Source organism: Canis lupus, chromosome 3 (genome assembly GCF_011100685.1).
Source record: "Canis lupus familiaris isolate Mischka breed German Shepherd chromosome 3, alternate assembly UU_Cfam_GSD_1.0, whole genome shotgun sequence".
In the NCBI taxonomy this organism is placed as follows: domain Eukaryota; kingdom Metazoa; phylum Chordata; class Mammalia; order Carnivora; family Canidae; genus Canis; species Canis lupus.
The window spans coordinates 42,457,369-42,473,709 of NC_049224.1; the positions used below are offsets into that span (position 1 = coordinate 42,457,369).

The following is a 16,341-nucleotide window of genomic DNA, read 5'->3' on the forward strand; positions in this document are numbered from 1 at the left end:
AGACAAAAGAAAATGGTTACCTACAAGGGAAACCCCATAAGACTATAAGCTGGTTTTTCAACAGAAATTTTGCAGTCCAGAAGAGAATGGCATGATACATTCAAAGTACTGGAAAAAAAATAATAAAACTAACCTCTTTGTCTAGTTCTTGAACTATCCTGTTCTGGAAATGCTCACCTTTCTTTAGCAGTAATTTTTTTCTTTAGCAGTGATTTTGAATGAACTGTTTCGGCCTTTTAGTTGTGAATAATGAGTATCCCCTCTAGAATGATTATCAAATTATGGGTGAGTGTCTTTATTTCTCATTTGGAGAGACAGAGGTGATGAATGGAACCATATCATAGAGGAAACATCCCTTGGTCATTAGAATTACTCATTCAGGAGTCAACAGTGTGTCCCTGGATTTGGCCCTTTGAAGCATCCACACATCTGGTGTGTTTGAAGCCCGGGAGGCCTTCATGCTCTGGGATTTCTAAGAAGAGCCTCTTTGGCTGCTGTCTGGGCTTTCTTTGTGCTCCATGCTCACTTCCTCTTCCCTTTCCATTCCCTTCCCTTCTCTGTGGAGAATCAGATTGTTCCCATGGAGATGCCGACCAGTGCCCCTTCCCCAACTGTAGGGCACCCAGAAGGTCTGAGCTTAAATACTGGTTCTGCCAATAACAGATGAGACTTGGGGCAAGTGCCTGAAGTTCTATGAGCCTCAGTTTCTTTCCCTCTGCAATGGGCCTGCTGATATAGCAAAGCCATGAGATGGTGGAAAGAACTAGGTTCAGGAGAGCTCCAAGTGCATGCCTGGCATGAGGCAGGTCCTCAGTAGGTGTTAGTTCCTGCAATCATTGACATCGTGCTTCCCACCCTCTTCCTGGCACATGCAGGAGCTCAGTTCATGCTACTTTCTTCCTGATTCCACTTCACAGTGGGAGAGCTATTATTGTGCCACTTGCCATTTGAAGTCCAAATCAGCAAGGACCATATTTGCCATTTAACCAGGTGGTACATTTACAGTGACATTTTCTTTGTACTTGTGGTTTTTCTCGCTAAAATTTGAAATTTTTCTTTTGTGTTCAGAAATAGCTCACGTTCTTTTTCTGGGATTTCTTTTCTTTTCCTTCTTGTGCAATTAAAGGCAAGTACTCTCGTTTGCATATCCCTGGAGTAATTCTGAGATAAGACTTCAACATTTCAGTTTGATTCTTCACTAGGGTTCAAAAACCCTGTTGTCCCAATGCCCAGTGTCTCATGGATTACAAACATGACAAGTAATTTTACCAGAGGCAATTTGATGGCCCTTCGCTCAGTACAAGTAAATTGTGTTGCTTAATGCCCAAGGAAATTTATTCCTTGAATTTGCTCTGTAGCCTTACCACTTTGTGGCACAGATAGAGACATGAATGAGCATTTTAGAAAGGAGAGCAGCCGTTTCTCCTAGGAAGGAAAACAGAAGAGTCCCTGGAAGAAAAAGGTTATATGATTGAGTGGAAAATCAGAATCTGACAAAGAAGCAATAGTTTAGGATTATAAAGCAAGCCTGCCATCAAATGTAATTATGTGACATCTTCTAGAGACATGGAAAATGGAAGAAATTTTTAAAAATGAGTGGGAGTATTATGTTGAAAAACATTATTGAGTAATAGCTCCAGGGGCCTGGTAAATAGCATCCCCAAAGCATCTTACTGGGTACTTTTTTCCCCCGTGAATTGGTACTTTTCAATATTTTCCCCCTTAATAAGTGGCAAAACTACTTTATTTCCTCTGGCAGTGGGGCAGTGCTACCAAGTAAATAAGAGTCAACATGCTCTTGTTTATTTCACCAGCTTTGAAAACCACATATACATGACCTTTGGCCTGAGATGCCTGGGTGGCTCAGCGCTTGAGCATCTGCCTTGGGTTCAGGGCGTGATCCCGGGGTCCTGGGATCGAGTCCTGCATGGAGCTCCCTGCATAGAGCCTGCGTCTCTCTCTGCCTTTATCTCTGCCTCTCTCTGTGTGTGTCTCTCATTTTTAATTTTATTTATTTATTCATAAGAGACACAGAAAGAGAGGCACAGACACAGGCAGAGGGAGAAGCAGGCTCCATGCAGGGAGCCCAACGTGGGACTCGATCCCCGGTCTCCAGGACCATACCCTGGGCCGAAGGCAGTGCTAAACTGCTGAGCCACCTGGGCTGCCCTAAATAAAATCTTTAAAAAAGGAAAAATGACCTTTGGTCTACACAGTATATATTTTCTTGATAAACTGTAAGACTTGATAATTTGTAAACTGCTTCTCATTTTAAATGAATAAAGGAATTAACTTTATTTATTTATTTGGAATTAACTTTTTTTGTAAAATATTTTATTTATTCATGAGAGACACAGAGAGAGAGGCAGAGACACAGGCTGAGGGAGAAACAGGCTCCCCATGGGGAGCCCAATGTGGGACTTGATCCCAGGAACCCCAGATCATGACCTGAGCCGAAGGCAGACAGACGCTCAACCACCGAGCCACCCAGGCATCCTGGAATTAACTTTTTAAAAAACATTATTTGAGAGAGAGAGAGAGAGAGCAGGGGGAGGGGCAAAAGGAGAGGGAGAGAGAAAATAAAATCTCAAGCAGACTCCCTGCTGAGTGTGGAGCCCAACGCAGGGTTCAATCTCACAGCCCTGAGATCATAACCTGAGCTGAAACCTAAGGGTCGGACGCTTAACCAACTAAGCCACGCAGGTGCCCCAGGAATTAGCTTTTTTAAAGAGTCAAATTATAAACATATTTGAAAGCAGAGATTTCTTGGTATTTCCTTGTCACATGATTAATCAAATCAGTCATCCCTTATTGATTCTGCATTATACAATCGCTAACACTGAGGTCCAGCCTCCTTAAAGTGTGCCTCACCCTTGGATATGGGCATCCATATCCCCGCCTCCCTGCACAGTGGCAGGACATCTTTGCTTCTGCCCTGAGAGCTGCTCCAAGCGTATCACTCGGGTGCCTTCTCTCTACCTTACAGATTTCGGTATGACAAGAGACATCTATGAGACAGACTATTACCGGAAAGGAGGCAAGGGGCTGCTGCCTGTGCGCTGGATGTCACCTGAGTCTCTCAAGGATGGAGTCTTCACCACTCACTCTGACGTCTGGTATGAGAGACTTTTCCTATAACACAAGCGTGGAGCACTCCAGCCTCCACAGATCCCATTGGCTCAGTCCCGAGGGCTTTATTTTTCTCATGTTTTCTGTTCACCATTAGCCTATTTCCAGCTTTGGCTAAGTGTTATGTGGGTCACACTCCTGCATTTCTAAGGGTTCCTGTTGTGGGTGGGCCAGCTAAGGACCATGGGCATTTGTTGGATCTAAAGAATTTATAGGACCAACATCTCTTTCAGTCCTTAGCTGTTCACTAAGTGGCCAGGATACCAGGAGCCAGGACATGGCAGAGAACTTCACCTCTCCCCTGCCTGCCTGCTCTCATTTTATCTTTCCCAACAGATGTGTGTTTGTGTGTGTGTGTGTGTGTGTGTGTGTGTGTGCCTCATCTAATTAAAACTTGAGATTGCAGACATTACTCTATTTAGACTGAAAGATTTTAAGTCTGGATGTATTTTCTTGTTGGACCTATCTGCTGTCTGTCCTTTTTCAATGGGCACCATCATTGACCTGTGTTGACACAGGGATGGTATAGAAAGCAGAATATCTCCCTTAATAAATGTACCTTGGGGTAGAAAGCTTACCAGCTGAGGAATGCAGAGGACTCTGAGTAGTGCCATTTATTGTGATTCATCACCAACATTGCAGAGAGGAGGTCAGGTTCTCAAATACAACCGAGGTCCTTGGCAGGCTCAAACCCTGGCACATCTACCCTCTGACTCTCACAGTTTTCTACCTTCTGGCACGTCAACCAGTTTCTTGGCTGTCCTCTCAGGAGATCCCACTGCTGGTGTGTTACAGAAATGGTAGTTGTTTACTCCTACTGTCTGGATGACCACATAGAGGAGGTATTTAAATAGTGACCGACATCATTTTTTTTTAACCTCGTGAACCTTTCACGGTTCAAGGGCCTTGGATCTTACTTTGAAGACAGGTGCAAATTGGAAATAGCATTTGAATATGACCCAGCAGAGTGCAGTGACTTCTCGAGTTCACGTATGAGATTTGTTTTGCAATCAGCCTGTCCAACATAGTTACCTCTTTGCTGTCAAATCAAAGTGCTCACCATCATTTTTGTTGTAGAGATGATGGGGAGACGACAGGCCTGGGTCTGTTCATGTGTCTGATTATTCTAGCCGCCATGCCTCCAAAAACTCTGAGGTCAGCTTACAGTATGATAATGTAGAAAGAACTGTGAGAGCCAGAGAAAATGAGGGGCAGAATGGGAAGATAAAACTGGAGTTATTAATATCTAATTTTTCCCCAAAGTGTAGTTAGCAACGACTGCAACAAGCAGCAACAAAGGGACATTTAGGGTATTCCATGCCAGTTTTCTCCCACATGACAGCATAGACATTATCAATCAATAATATGTGTATATAAATAAGAGTGGGTATTTGGTATTCATTCCAGTCAATATTCAGGCATTAAGGGTGCTTTAGATTTTTTTTTAACACAGCCTTTGAGGTTAATGTAGGATAGGCCAGCCAGGACACTGGCGAATAGAGGTCTCTCAGCTGCCTAGGATCTAAAGCTTTCCCTGTCAAAGGAACAGAAATTATTTTAGATTATATTCAATGGCATGGTCATTCCTAAACAGTTGAAAATCTAGAAAAAGTTGCAAAGAGTTTTATTTGACTTTGTAAAACAGACCCCAGAATCTTAGGTTTGGGAGGTATCTCTATGGTCACATCCAGCCCCCAACTCCCATCCACAGCATCTTTGGCAGCTGGTTGTTGAGCTTTCACTCACATTTCCAGGGACTGCTTACTCCCTCCCTCATGAAAACAGACCACCCTACTTCTGAAGATATCTTTGTTCTTTGTGAATCTTGCTCATGCTGTGCTTATGTTGCCCTCCTGGTGACATCCGTTGGGCCTTCTCTGTGACACATTTGTATACCCTGCTCTGTTTTGACAAGACACCTTGGAGTCACAAGGAAATGGTATCTGTTCTCTAGTTTGGACATTTCCACTTTTTCTGCTGTCCTTTGAGATTCTATTCCCAGGCCCTTGGGCACCATGTTTGCTCCCCCTACAGCTCCCCTGGCACTGTGTCCCTGTCAGTGGTTCCTTTGGGTTAGAAGACACTAGCGTGCCCTCCAGGCCTGGAGGAACCCAAGCACAGAAGTAGGGAGATGGAACCCATAGTGTGTTCCCTTCTTGTGCATCTGAGTCATTCTACAACAGTCTTTATTTCTTGACTCACTAAGGTTTCCAAACTGCCACAAATATCCAGAACTGATTGCACCCCACTTAAAATCAAAATCATTTGCTTCTTTAGTAGCTAATTAATGTTAGCAGGGAACACAGATATCTCTGTAGTTCTTGATTTGCTGCTGGGTAGGACACTGACGTGATCCTGTATTGGTGCACAGAGGCATAGTTACTGAATGTGGACCCCAGGCAGCACTTGTATTGACATGGGAGACTCACAACAAGTTGTACCATTTCTGGGGAAATCCATGCTTGTAATCAGAATAGATGTCACACAAAGGCATTTGTCCAGTGTTTAAAGATGGAATGTATCTACAAAATTCATGCCTTGGTTTTCTGTGAAGGTATTTGTACCAGTGCCTCATTGCAAATTTCCTACTTTGAAAAACATGTGGGTTTTGCATATTTCTTAGCATCCCTGACTGGCTCTGTGGCCTTGGTCAAACCATGGGACAGCTCTGGGCTTTGGTGCTCCATCTGTGAGGTGAAGTCTATTTAGGAATGTCTACACTCCCTATGAGATCTGCAGTGGCTTGATAAATGTTTAAATGGCTCCTGTGACAACTAGTGGTGCCACAAGGCGTGGCCTCTTGGTGTTGGGTAGACATGGTTCAGTCTCTATACATTGGACTTCATACAGCTGATCACATCCCATGAGGAATGATCAGACTCCAGCATTAAGTGGCCCTCACTGACAAGTGACATTGACATCACACAAGAGTCACCCCAGGGAAAGCATTTATGGAGAGCTTGGCCTGTTACCTGCTATGTTGTTTCACAGGTGTGATCACGAGTACCTGGTGAGGCCCAGAAAATGGTCGGTGTGTACAAGAACAGGGTGATCAGAGACACACTCCCTGTCCTTGAGGGATAAAGTCTTATGGAGAAGAGGCAGGGATCCTGACAGGTTAGAGTCATGGAAGGCTGGCCAGAAGAGATGGGGTTGTGGGACACCCTAAAGTACAAATTGTCACCTATGGAGCAATAAGGATATGGGTTCCTGGCAGTAGGAATGCTGGGGAAGCGAGTGGCAGGACGCACTTGGTGCTTGTGGAAGATGGTGGGATCTCCTTGAGAGAGGAGGCTAGGGTAGAGAGAGACCAAGTAAGGCCTCCAATGTTGTGTGAGGTACTTGGGCCTGATCCTGGAGGTTCTACAAAGACATGTAAAGCTTTTGAAGAAAGAGTGACACAGGAATGTGACCTAGTGCTGTCATTTACAAAGATCATGTTCACTAGAGTGTAATGCTGTATGGAGTAGAGTGTTGGCCAAAGCAGAGGAGTGCTCTGGGCCCAACGAAGACCATGGGCACTGTGGTGGACTCTGAGGAGGCGGAGGCATGGATGGCCTTGGGTTGACTGCTCATGTTAGGCCAGAAGAGCGGGACTGTGTGAGGCAGATGTCAGGTTGAGACTTGTGAAGTGTATGGATAGCCAAGTACCCGGGAGCTTGAGCCAGAGTAGTTGGGGCTGAAGGAGTCCATGTGGGAGCCAGAGTGAGAACGGACTTCTGGAGAGCAGCTGGCACCCCTAGGAGAGCCCATGGGGTGCAAGTGGGTCTGGGAGGAAACTGTGTTCTCAGATGATCCCTCAGGCCAGGCCTGCAGTCAGTAAGAACAGCAGGCTTGTCATGTCTAGAGCTATACCGCCTTATGGATGCAAGGAGCACCCCTAGGAGAGCTATACCGCCTTATGGATGCAAGGAGCACCCCTAGGAGAGCCCATGGGGTGCAAGTGGGTCTGGGAGGAAACTGTGTTCTCAGATGATCCCTCAGGCCAGGCCTGCAGTCAGTAAGAACAGCAGGCTTGTCATGTCTAGAGCTATACCGCCTTATGGATGCAAGGAGCAGTAGCCTCCGGGGCGAGCTGCTTACCTGACCAGGACTGCTTCTGCAGGAGGCCCACCACCATAGCCGATGGAGGAGCCGGCAGCCCCAAGCCCAGGCCTCTGAAGGCCATGCTAGGCCTCCGGCTCTTTGGCTTTTCTAGGTCTCTTGTACAACATAAAGGCTATTTCTTGGTCACCAGAAATTTAAAAGGACTTTGGGTGGGTCCATCCTCAGCTAAGATCCTATTTGTGTCTAACATCTACTCTTGGTACCCATTTGCACAGAAACCTTCTGTTCATGGCCAAGTAGCTCTAGCTGAAGCTGTGAATAAAACGTTATGGTACAGAGTCCGAGGCCCTCCTGCTGCAGGCTCCCAGCCAGGATCCGAGAGCTCTCAGCGGGAAGTGCCGGCCCCAGAATTTTCGGTGCGGCTCTGCCAGCACCCATGGCTTTCCACAGTCCTGTCAGAAGCCCCGCAGGCCGTTTGCTGCTGCCGAGCCTGCTTTATTCTGCTGAAATGAACCGAACATAAAGGCAAATAGACCGAGGAAAATTTGTACAAGGTGGCAGTGTGCGTTGGGAAGGCACCTTTAGTTGGCAGATTACAACATTGCCTTTCTAAACAGTATCTGCCTAAAATTTCTGTGTGCGTGCCTGTGTGTTTTAATTTGTTTTCCAGTAGTTGGATCTTGTAAACCAGCAGGCAGGAGTGCATGCATGGCACAGTCGCTCACAGCTCCCCTTCCTGAATGTACTCCTCAGAACTTTGCCCCACAGCTCAACCCTGCTTGAGGACACCTGGCTGTTCAGGAGCCCTGTCACCAGCTGGCGCTGCCCCCCTCACTCTCCATGCTGTGAGGCTAAGCCCTCCACAGGCCAGCAGCTCCTAGCCCCCGTGGCCTTCTCTTCCCACCAGCCCCACTGGACCTGGGAGATCCCCGTGGAACTTCCCAGTACCCCAGACCAATGACATCAGAACTGTGGTCAGTCATCAGTGTGTTTTAAAAACTCTCCTCTGCAGCCAGCATCGAGAGCTCCTTGGGTATTTGATTGTCCCAGGATGGATTTGAGGCCACTGCCCCACTGTCCCAGCAGGAACCTGCCCTTGATTAGAGAATGAAGCACATTTGGGAGACAGTCCTGCTGGGCCTGTGGCTTTGGTGAGGCCCTGAACTCAGCTTGCCTGGGCTTCCCAGGAGAGAAATTAGGTGCTTCCTTGTCATTGAGGGGACCCTGCAAACTCCCTCCATTTCAGCTTCCTCCACTGTGCCCCAGGGCTGCTTCTCCCCTGCAGGAAACATGAGCAGCAACAGATGAAGATGGAGGTCCATGTGTAGCCGGGGCCGGGCTCACACACAGAAGGCAGTTGCTCAGCACCCGGGCAGGGGGACGCTGGGAAGGAGAGGGCCGTGTGGTCTGCCCTTCCCTTCCTGAGCCCTCACATTCCTCTCTTACCATAGGTCCTTTGGGGTCGTTCTCTGGGAGATCGCCACGCTGGCTGAGCAGCCATACCAGGGCTTGTCCAACGAGCAAGTCCTTCGCTTCGTTATGGAGGGCGGCCTTCTGGACAAGCCGGACAACTGCCCCGACATGCTGTACGTATTTCCTGGGCCCCCTCCACCCGGGCTCACCCTCTGAGTTCCCTCATCAGTGACCCAGGGGGTCAGTGGTCCTGAGAGCCTGTGTCTCTGGCCCGGCAGGTGCCGTTGGTGGGCCGTTTAGAAGAGGGTCATCCTGATGGAAGAAACCTGTGCCTTTGGGGAGCTACCTCAGTTTCCCCTCACTTCCCTTTTAGTTTAATAGTCAGCACTGCGGTTTCTCAGGCCACACATCTCTGTGAGGTATTTAACCAAAGCAATCCTTACGCATCTTGTCCATGAAAAGTTTTAAAAGGTGGGGGGAGGTGGCAACAGTAGGACTGAGTGCTCTGAAGCCCAAATTCCAGAGCCTGTTGCCACCACCACAGGCCTGAGAGAATGCTCCAGTCTGTGTACACAGTGTGATGGCGGCACTCCTGGCACGCCATGTAGGGCACACCTCAGACCTCTTACCCCACGCCACTGCCACTACTGCCACCATGGTCCTCTCAGGTCTCTTCTTTGTTGAGTGTTTGCAAGAGTCATAAAGCATGGGAGCCACATGCACTCTGGGCTACTTGGCCCTCAGTTCAGCTCACCTCCCTGCAGACACAGCGTGGGGCACGCACAGCGTGGGGCACTGGCAGATCCATCACTTCACTCCACTTCTTAACAAAAACAAGCTTCTTGTTCCTGAGATTTGTCCAATCCTGGCAGAGCGTTCCCGATGCCCCCCGCCCCCTGTCAGCAGAGGTCAGAGGGCCTCACTGTCTGTCAGAGGAGGGTGTGAAGGTGTTCTTTCTGTGGTTGGGCCACTGGGTCCCAGAGGGTGGAAGGGAGGCTACCACTAGTAGTACCTCAGGACCAATTCAGGGATTTTCCACAAGTGCTTCTCAGGATGTCTTTGGCTTCACGTGAGGAAGATCCCCGAGGAGTTGTCAAGCTGTGTCTATGTCTGTGTCTGTGTGGAGGAGCCCTGGATCTGCTACCTACCTGTATGCCCCAGGCCTCCAGTGCGCACTGCCTCAGGCTAGGCCTCAGGGTGTTGGGCTGGTTTGCAAATGAGTCAGATGCATGTCAGGTGGCTAGCAGGGAAACTGAGGCCTCAACCCTCATGAAAGCTTTTCTTGTCAGAATCTCTCAGCAGTTTCCTCGGGTCAGGAATCCAGACACAGGTATGCTGGCCCCCTTGTTCAGTCTCATCAGATTGACATCTGACGTAGGCTGGGGCCTCCCTCATCTGAGGCTCTGGGCCTCCCTCTTACCTGCCCTCCAGGTGGTCAGCAGGATTCAGCCCCGTGGCTGCAGGATGGGGGTCCTCCCAAAGAATGGGTCTTCTCTCCCTGGAGCAGCTTACTTCTTCAGAGCCAGCAAAAGAACCTGTCTCTTTGGGGTATTTACCATTAGTTTTTGCTGACTAAGCCATATCTACCCAAGATGATCTCCCTTTTGGGTAACTCAGAGGCAACTGATGAGAAAACTAACAGAATGAAATCCCATCATCTTCCTTAGTCCAACCCACATCTGGTTGAGGGGCTGCACAGGGCATTTACCTCAGAAGCAAGGATCTTGGGGAGCATCTTAGGATCTGACGACCACAGCTTGGGAAGCAGAAACCAATGTCCGTCAACAAACCAAGGTTGTGTGTTTTTCCCAAAACACCCTGTCATGACCCGAAGCTGAATTCCCAAGCTCCATGTAGATATGGGAGGCTTTGTTCCCATGGCTCTGACTGTGCAGCTGTGGGGCCCGCAGGCTGGAGGAGACTTGGTACAGCACCCCGCACTTCTGGAGTGCATTAGCTGAGCCCTGTACTCTGTAACTGCTGCTTCTGAATGTTTGCTCAGCTGAAACCTGTTCTGTCCCCTGGACAGCTTGCATGGAGTTAAGAAGACCCAAGATCACTGTAGGGAAGGCAGCATCCCTTCACCTCTGCGTCCATTTTGGGGGCAGGGGAATCCATTGGTCATCTGAGTAGGGCCTAGAGTAGGAAATTTGCATGGTCCTAGACATGGGGCATAGAGTAGGCCCATGAGTGACAGGAAGCTCCACTTTTCCGGGGGGGCGGGCAGGGCAGTGCACATGGGATGCGGGGGGGTAGCTGAGACAGGTGGGGAGACAGTGAGTTTTCCCAGATCCCTCCAGAACCTTCCCAATTAGCTTCTTTAGACTTCAGGACCCAGAAATGGAAGAGACCCAGTTAGCTTCTTTAGACTTCAGGACCCAAAGATGGAAGAGCCTCAAAAGGTCATTTAGTAAAACAAACAAACAAAAAGGCAGTGCATTTTCTTGCCTAGCATGGAAACGCTCCCTCTCCTGGCCTGTACCAGTTTTTTACTGCAGTTCAACATTATCCCAAACCTAATAGTTAAAAACAACAAGAAGCATTTACCATCCCACAAAGTTTCTGAAGACTGGGAACCCAAGAACAGCTTGCTGGATGGCTCCGGCTCAGTCTCTCAGCCAGGGCTACAGTCAGCAGAAGGCTTGACTGGGGCTGAGACCCCCTTTCAAGGTGGCCCACTCATGTGGCCAAGTGCCATGCAACTGACTTCTAGAGCAGGGCTCAGCAAACTTTTCCTCTAGAAGGGCAGGGAGGAAATATTTTCAGCTCCAGGGGCCTATACAGTCACAGTGACAGCTACTCACCCCTGTTCTAGTGCAAAAGCAATCACAGTTACCACATGAATGAGCATGGCTATGGCCCAATAAGACTTGATTTGGGGATCCGGAAATTGGAATTTCCCATAATTTTCATGTCACAAAATATTACTGTTATTTTTATTTTTTTTCAACCATTTATAAATGTAAAAACCATTCTTAGCTCGTAGGCTTTACAAAATCAGACGATAGGCTAGATTTGGGCCATGGGCCTGTAGCTTGCCTACCCTGCCCAAGAGTAAATGATTCCAGAGCAGAGCAGAGCAGAAGCCCCAATGTCCTTTATGGCCTGATCAGAAGCAGCCCTCCTGATGTGAGAGGAGATTGCAGGGAGCCTACCAGGAGGTGGGGATCACTGTGGGGGCTGGTTACCATACCCCACTGACTCCCAGATTCCCTCACAGGTGACTGTTCTCTCTGAACAGTATGTATTCTTGTCAGCCCATCATAAGAAAAATCTTCCTTCTGAGCAAAAATCTAACTAATGGAGCATGAGGAGTGATGCCCATTGAATTTGCATCCAAGTGTCTGGAGTGCCAGAATAGAGGTTGTAGCTGGAATCCGTGGTGTTGTAGTAGCTTAGAAATAGTCTGAGAAAGCCGGTGTGTGTTTCATTCATGTGGCTTGGGGGTGATGAGAGGAGAAGTATTGTTTTTGAGCTTTATCTTTGACTTAGAAAAATGTTGGCCTCTGAAAAACTTGCAGGACTCCTAAAGTTGATCTACCTTCTGGTGCCTGGAGTTTTGATATTAATTTAATATGCCTGGGAAGCAGCCCCCCTGCCATGGGAAAGGCAGTATACTTCCTGTTCCCAGCATTGAGTGACAAGGAAATTCACACGGAGAGGTTACCGTCAGATATTAAATGTTTAATTCACAAGGCATTTCTGCTTTGTCATCCAGAACCCCTGTGGCAAATTGTTCTCCCTTCTGAGAAAATAACAAAATGAAAGGAACTTAGTTGATTGTATAGGGAGTGTCTGTTGTGTCCTGAGTTTATTGATGAGTTTAGGTAAAGAAGAAGTGCTCTGGGAGAGGAGTTCTTTTGTTATAGGTGATGAAAGAATGGATTCCTGTTTCTCCCAGAGGAGAAGAGAGTCACCGAGCTCTTGGGAGTTGCCCAAAAGCCCTGCTGGGCCTCCAGGTGGGAGAGAAACCACTTGGGTGGTGTGGCTCCAGGGGTCTGAACGAGCACCACCGCACCGGGAGGGTAATGTGGGGGCGCGGCGTGCAGTGGCCACTGAAGGTCCTCAGCTCAGCATCCTTATCTTGGCGATGCCCACAAGCAGGGGAAGTGGGCACCCGGGAGTGCCCAGTAATCCCCATGCCTTCAACAGCACAGTGCACTTAGGCTTTAGAGGAAAGGCTCCATGGTCCAGAGCCACAGAGAATCCAGGCTTGCGAGTCTAAACACCAAACTCAATCTGAATTAATTTAACAAGTGGCATGAGATCAGATTTGGCTTGTGGTTCGCTGGTGGTTCCACATTTCAAATTGACAACAGAGCCCATCTTATGACTCTGTACTTAGACCATGAATGCCCTTGAGTCCCTGTGGCTACATGCTGACTGTGGACATCCCAGAGACGGGACTATAAGGCACAGCCCCAGCTGTCACAAGTCCGGCGGCAGAAGGACTGGATTCTAATGCTTCAGGATAAAGCTAGAGCAAAGACCTGTATGGGTTCATAAGCCAAGAGGCCAGATCATTTTGCAATGTCACATGTCCAGACCCTGGCCAGGGTGGGCCTCAGTATCCGGTGCTCAGGAAGGAATTTGAACTTCTTGCCTTGAGAGTCACCCATAGATGAGTCTGAAACAGATTCAGTAGTCTCTGGGGGGGTGGGGGTGGGGGTTGGGGGGGGTTGCAGTTTTCTTTTTTTTTTTTTTTTTTCCCTTTTTAAGATTTTATTTGAGGGAGAGAGAGTACAGCAGGGGAGAGGGGCAGAGAGAGAGGGAGAAGCAGACTCCCTACTGAGCATCCCATGACCCAGAGATCATGACCTGAGCCGAAGGCTGAGTCACCCAGGCACCCCTGCTTTGTGGTTTTCAAACATGCTTTTTCCTGTTGCTGACTAAAGCTCCCTCATCCCTCATCCCTAGTAATCCTGTGCTGGTTTTGTGGGAATCGGGTACTTGAATAGAATCCAGTCAGGAATGGCCGTTCCTGCCTGGCTAACCTTGCGACCATGGGCTGTCCCGTGGTACCTGGGCCCTGCATTTGATATGGGTCCAAAGGCAGAGTGGCCTGGGGTGAGGGGTCAGGCAGGCCTGCTGTCGCACTGCCAACCTCAGCAGAGAAGTGGCTCATGAGACAGTCAGGCAGAGTAGGGGCACACCAAGCCCCTTGGGGGCTTTCTGGAATCTGGTCTTTGTTGGGACAGTGGCCACATGGACCAAGGTTGGGCCGCCTCTCACACCTTGGCTTCTGCTCCCAGCCTGTGCGCATGACAATAGGGCCGAGTAGGGTGGCAATCCAGAGGCCCCTCTGTGTGCAGGTTGGGAGGGGGTGGGCCTCACACTGCCCCTGGGATTCTTCCCCCCCCACCCCCCCATCTCCGTGAATTGGCTTTACCAGCTTCCCCACAGGGCAGGGCAGCAAGTAGCTCCAAGTGAGGGGCCTGCGCACCCCCCCTCCGCCCCCACAAGGGGGCATCCGGGAAAGAGCTGCACTGCCTCAACAGAGCGACCTAGTTGTAAAACGTGCTTTTTTTTTTAAAGGGGAGTTTAATCAGCCCATAAATCCTTCTAGAGTCTACTGGAAAGTTTTCTTGTGGAGATAGTGTAAACAAGGTTCTCAAATCCTACAGAGTAAAAAAGGCTTCCTTTTATGGGCAGCCCTGGAAGGGCTGTGACTCGAGTGGTTTGAGAAAGGCATCACATGGCCCATGTGTTGATGTCACGCCAGTCGCTCCCTGGCTGGTGGCACCTCTAGCACCCCCTCCCCCCACCCCACCCCTTACCACAGCCACCCTGAGCCAGGGCACCTCACATGTTCTTGGCCCTGGCTGCGCTGCTACTCAGGGATGAGTCAGTCAGCGGGAGAGGAAATCACAGCTGAGCCATGGAGAGGAGTTTCCTGTATTTATGGCCCGATTTATTTTTTGGTGGGGGGGTGGGCAGGGGTCCTAGGCAGTGATGGGGGGTCAGGGAAGGCTTGTTGGCCATCTGCCCCCAGGCAGGAGCTGCCTGCTTATCAGTGCAAATCCCCTACAGCACTTGTGACAGAAGGAGAGGAACCCTTTTCCTAGGAGGACTGCCTTTGCCTTTGTTGAGGTGGAGAAAATGCCTCTTTTCCTGAGGCAGGTGGTGTTTAAAGCACAACCCTACTCTTTCCCTGAGAACTCCATCCCACTCCGCCCTCACTGTTTTGGGGACCTCGGACAACTTTTTTAATGTTTTGGTGCTTCCACTGCTTCATCTACGAAGTGGGGATATATTATAAGGTGCCTACTTCTCAACTTGTGAAGATTAAAAGTAGTTCACGGCGTAAACCCTGCCTGCCAGCCCATGGATGCACCCAGTGGATGCACCGACCGAAGCATAGCCCTGCCCTGGGACTGGTGGCATGGCCAAGGTGCAGGTGGTTTTGTTGGAAGGGGGAAAGTCTAGTCAGCCTTCATATTTTGTCCAGATCTTTTTCTGCTAGAGCACAGTGGCCAATGTTTTTGGTAAAGGGCCATGCAGCGAATACTTTGGGCTTGTAGGCCAAACGGTCTGTGTTCCAACCACTCAACTAGAACTTGTCTCTTGAAAGCAGCCTGGACATATGTAAACAAGTGGGCATGGCTGTCCCAATAAAACGTGATTTATAGGAACAGGCAGCAGCACAAGCAGAAAGCCTTGCTCCTGTTCCCACCCTCCTTCAAGGTCACCTACTCTGCCCTCCACCACCTGACCCCTTCCCCCCAGGTCTTTCAAGGTAGTTAGTTAGCTTAGAAGCTTTCCCTGCAGGCTGGTTTCTGTGTCCCACAGGGCTTCTCCCCTGGGCCAGACATAAGCTAGCGGTCAGTCTAACAGGAAGCGAGAAGCCAATTTGGGGTGTTCTGTGCTTCTTAAAAATGGGGAGTTCCATTTAGCCATTTTTATTAAAAAACATCTCTCTAGCTAGAATCTCTCAAACAAAATGGAGAATAGAATTTTCGGGCGAGAACGGCAGTAGAAGGGCAGGTTCTTTTGTTTGAAGATCACAGGAGAAGAGCCACTGGCCAGTTCCTCCTCAGAACCATGGCCTCGTCCAGCTCTGTGGCCAGCCTGGATGTTTGTGCCATCACCCTCCTTTTTGCTCCCCAGGTCTCCTAAGCTGGGTCTCTCTGTCCTGTGGTTCAGTAAGAAGCACCCCTTCCTCCCCTGGCCACCCCTGGCTCAGGGCCTGAGGCCTCCAGCTCTCCAGTGGGGAGCTCCGTCCCACTGCCAGGACTTGGTGGTGGTCCACTTGACTCTGAGGGCTTCTCAGAGGTTGGCAGCCCTGGTGCCATCATGCCCAGCGGATGAGACCCAGCCTGGACATCACGCTGTGTCTCCGCCTGCCCCTTTCTTGGGGCGGGGGAGGGCGGATCTCCTGCACAGGTTGGCCCTCCCTGCCTGGTGGGGTCCTGACTGCAGGTCTTCCCTGGGACTGTCACTCAATTCAGTGCAGCCTGGGGCTATGTAGGGTTTTTGTTTTTCTTTTTTAAGATTTATTTGTTTTAGAGAGAGTGGCAGGAGGGCCAGAGGAAGAAAGAGTGTCGGGCAGACTCCCCTGTTGGGTGCAGAACCCGATGCGGGGCTCGATCACAGGACCCTGAGATCACGACTGGAGCCGAAACCCGGCCACCCCCGCCCCCTATGTCTTAGAGCTCTCACCATACAGATTGCGTGTGGCCCTGGATCTGTCCTTTCTTGGAAAACGAGAGTTTAGGTTTCGTCTCACAGAGGGCCCGGGTCCCAGGGGGAAGT

General features: G+C 49.4%; 1 protein-coding gene across 3 annotated transcripts in view; it reads left to right on the top strand.

The window, feature by feature from the left end:
- IGF1R (insulin like growth factor 1 receptor) overlaps positions 1 to 16,341 on the top strand; it is a 302,025-nt gene that overhangs the window by 277,813 nt on the left and 7,871 nt on the right. For all 3 annotated transcript variants that reach the window (XM_038532717.1, XM_038532719.1, XM_038532718.1), the window contains 2 exons: positions 2,987 to 3,116; positions 8,628 to 8,762. In XM_038532717.1, the coding sequence (XP_038388645.1) occupies positions 2,987 to 3,116; positions 8,628 to 8,762 (265 nt within the window). The remainder of the gene's footprint in view (positions 1 to 2,986; positions 3,117 to 8,627; positions 8,763 to 16,341) is intronic.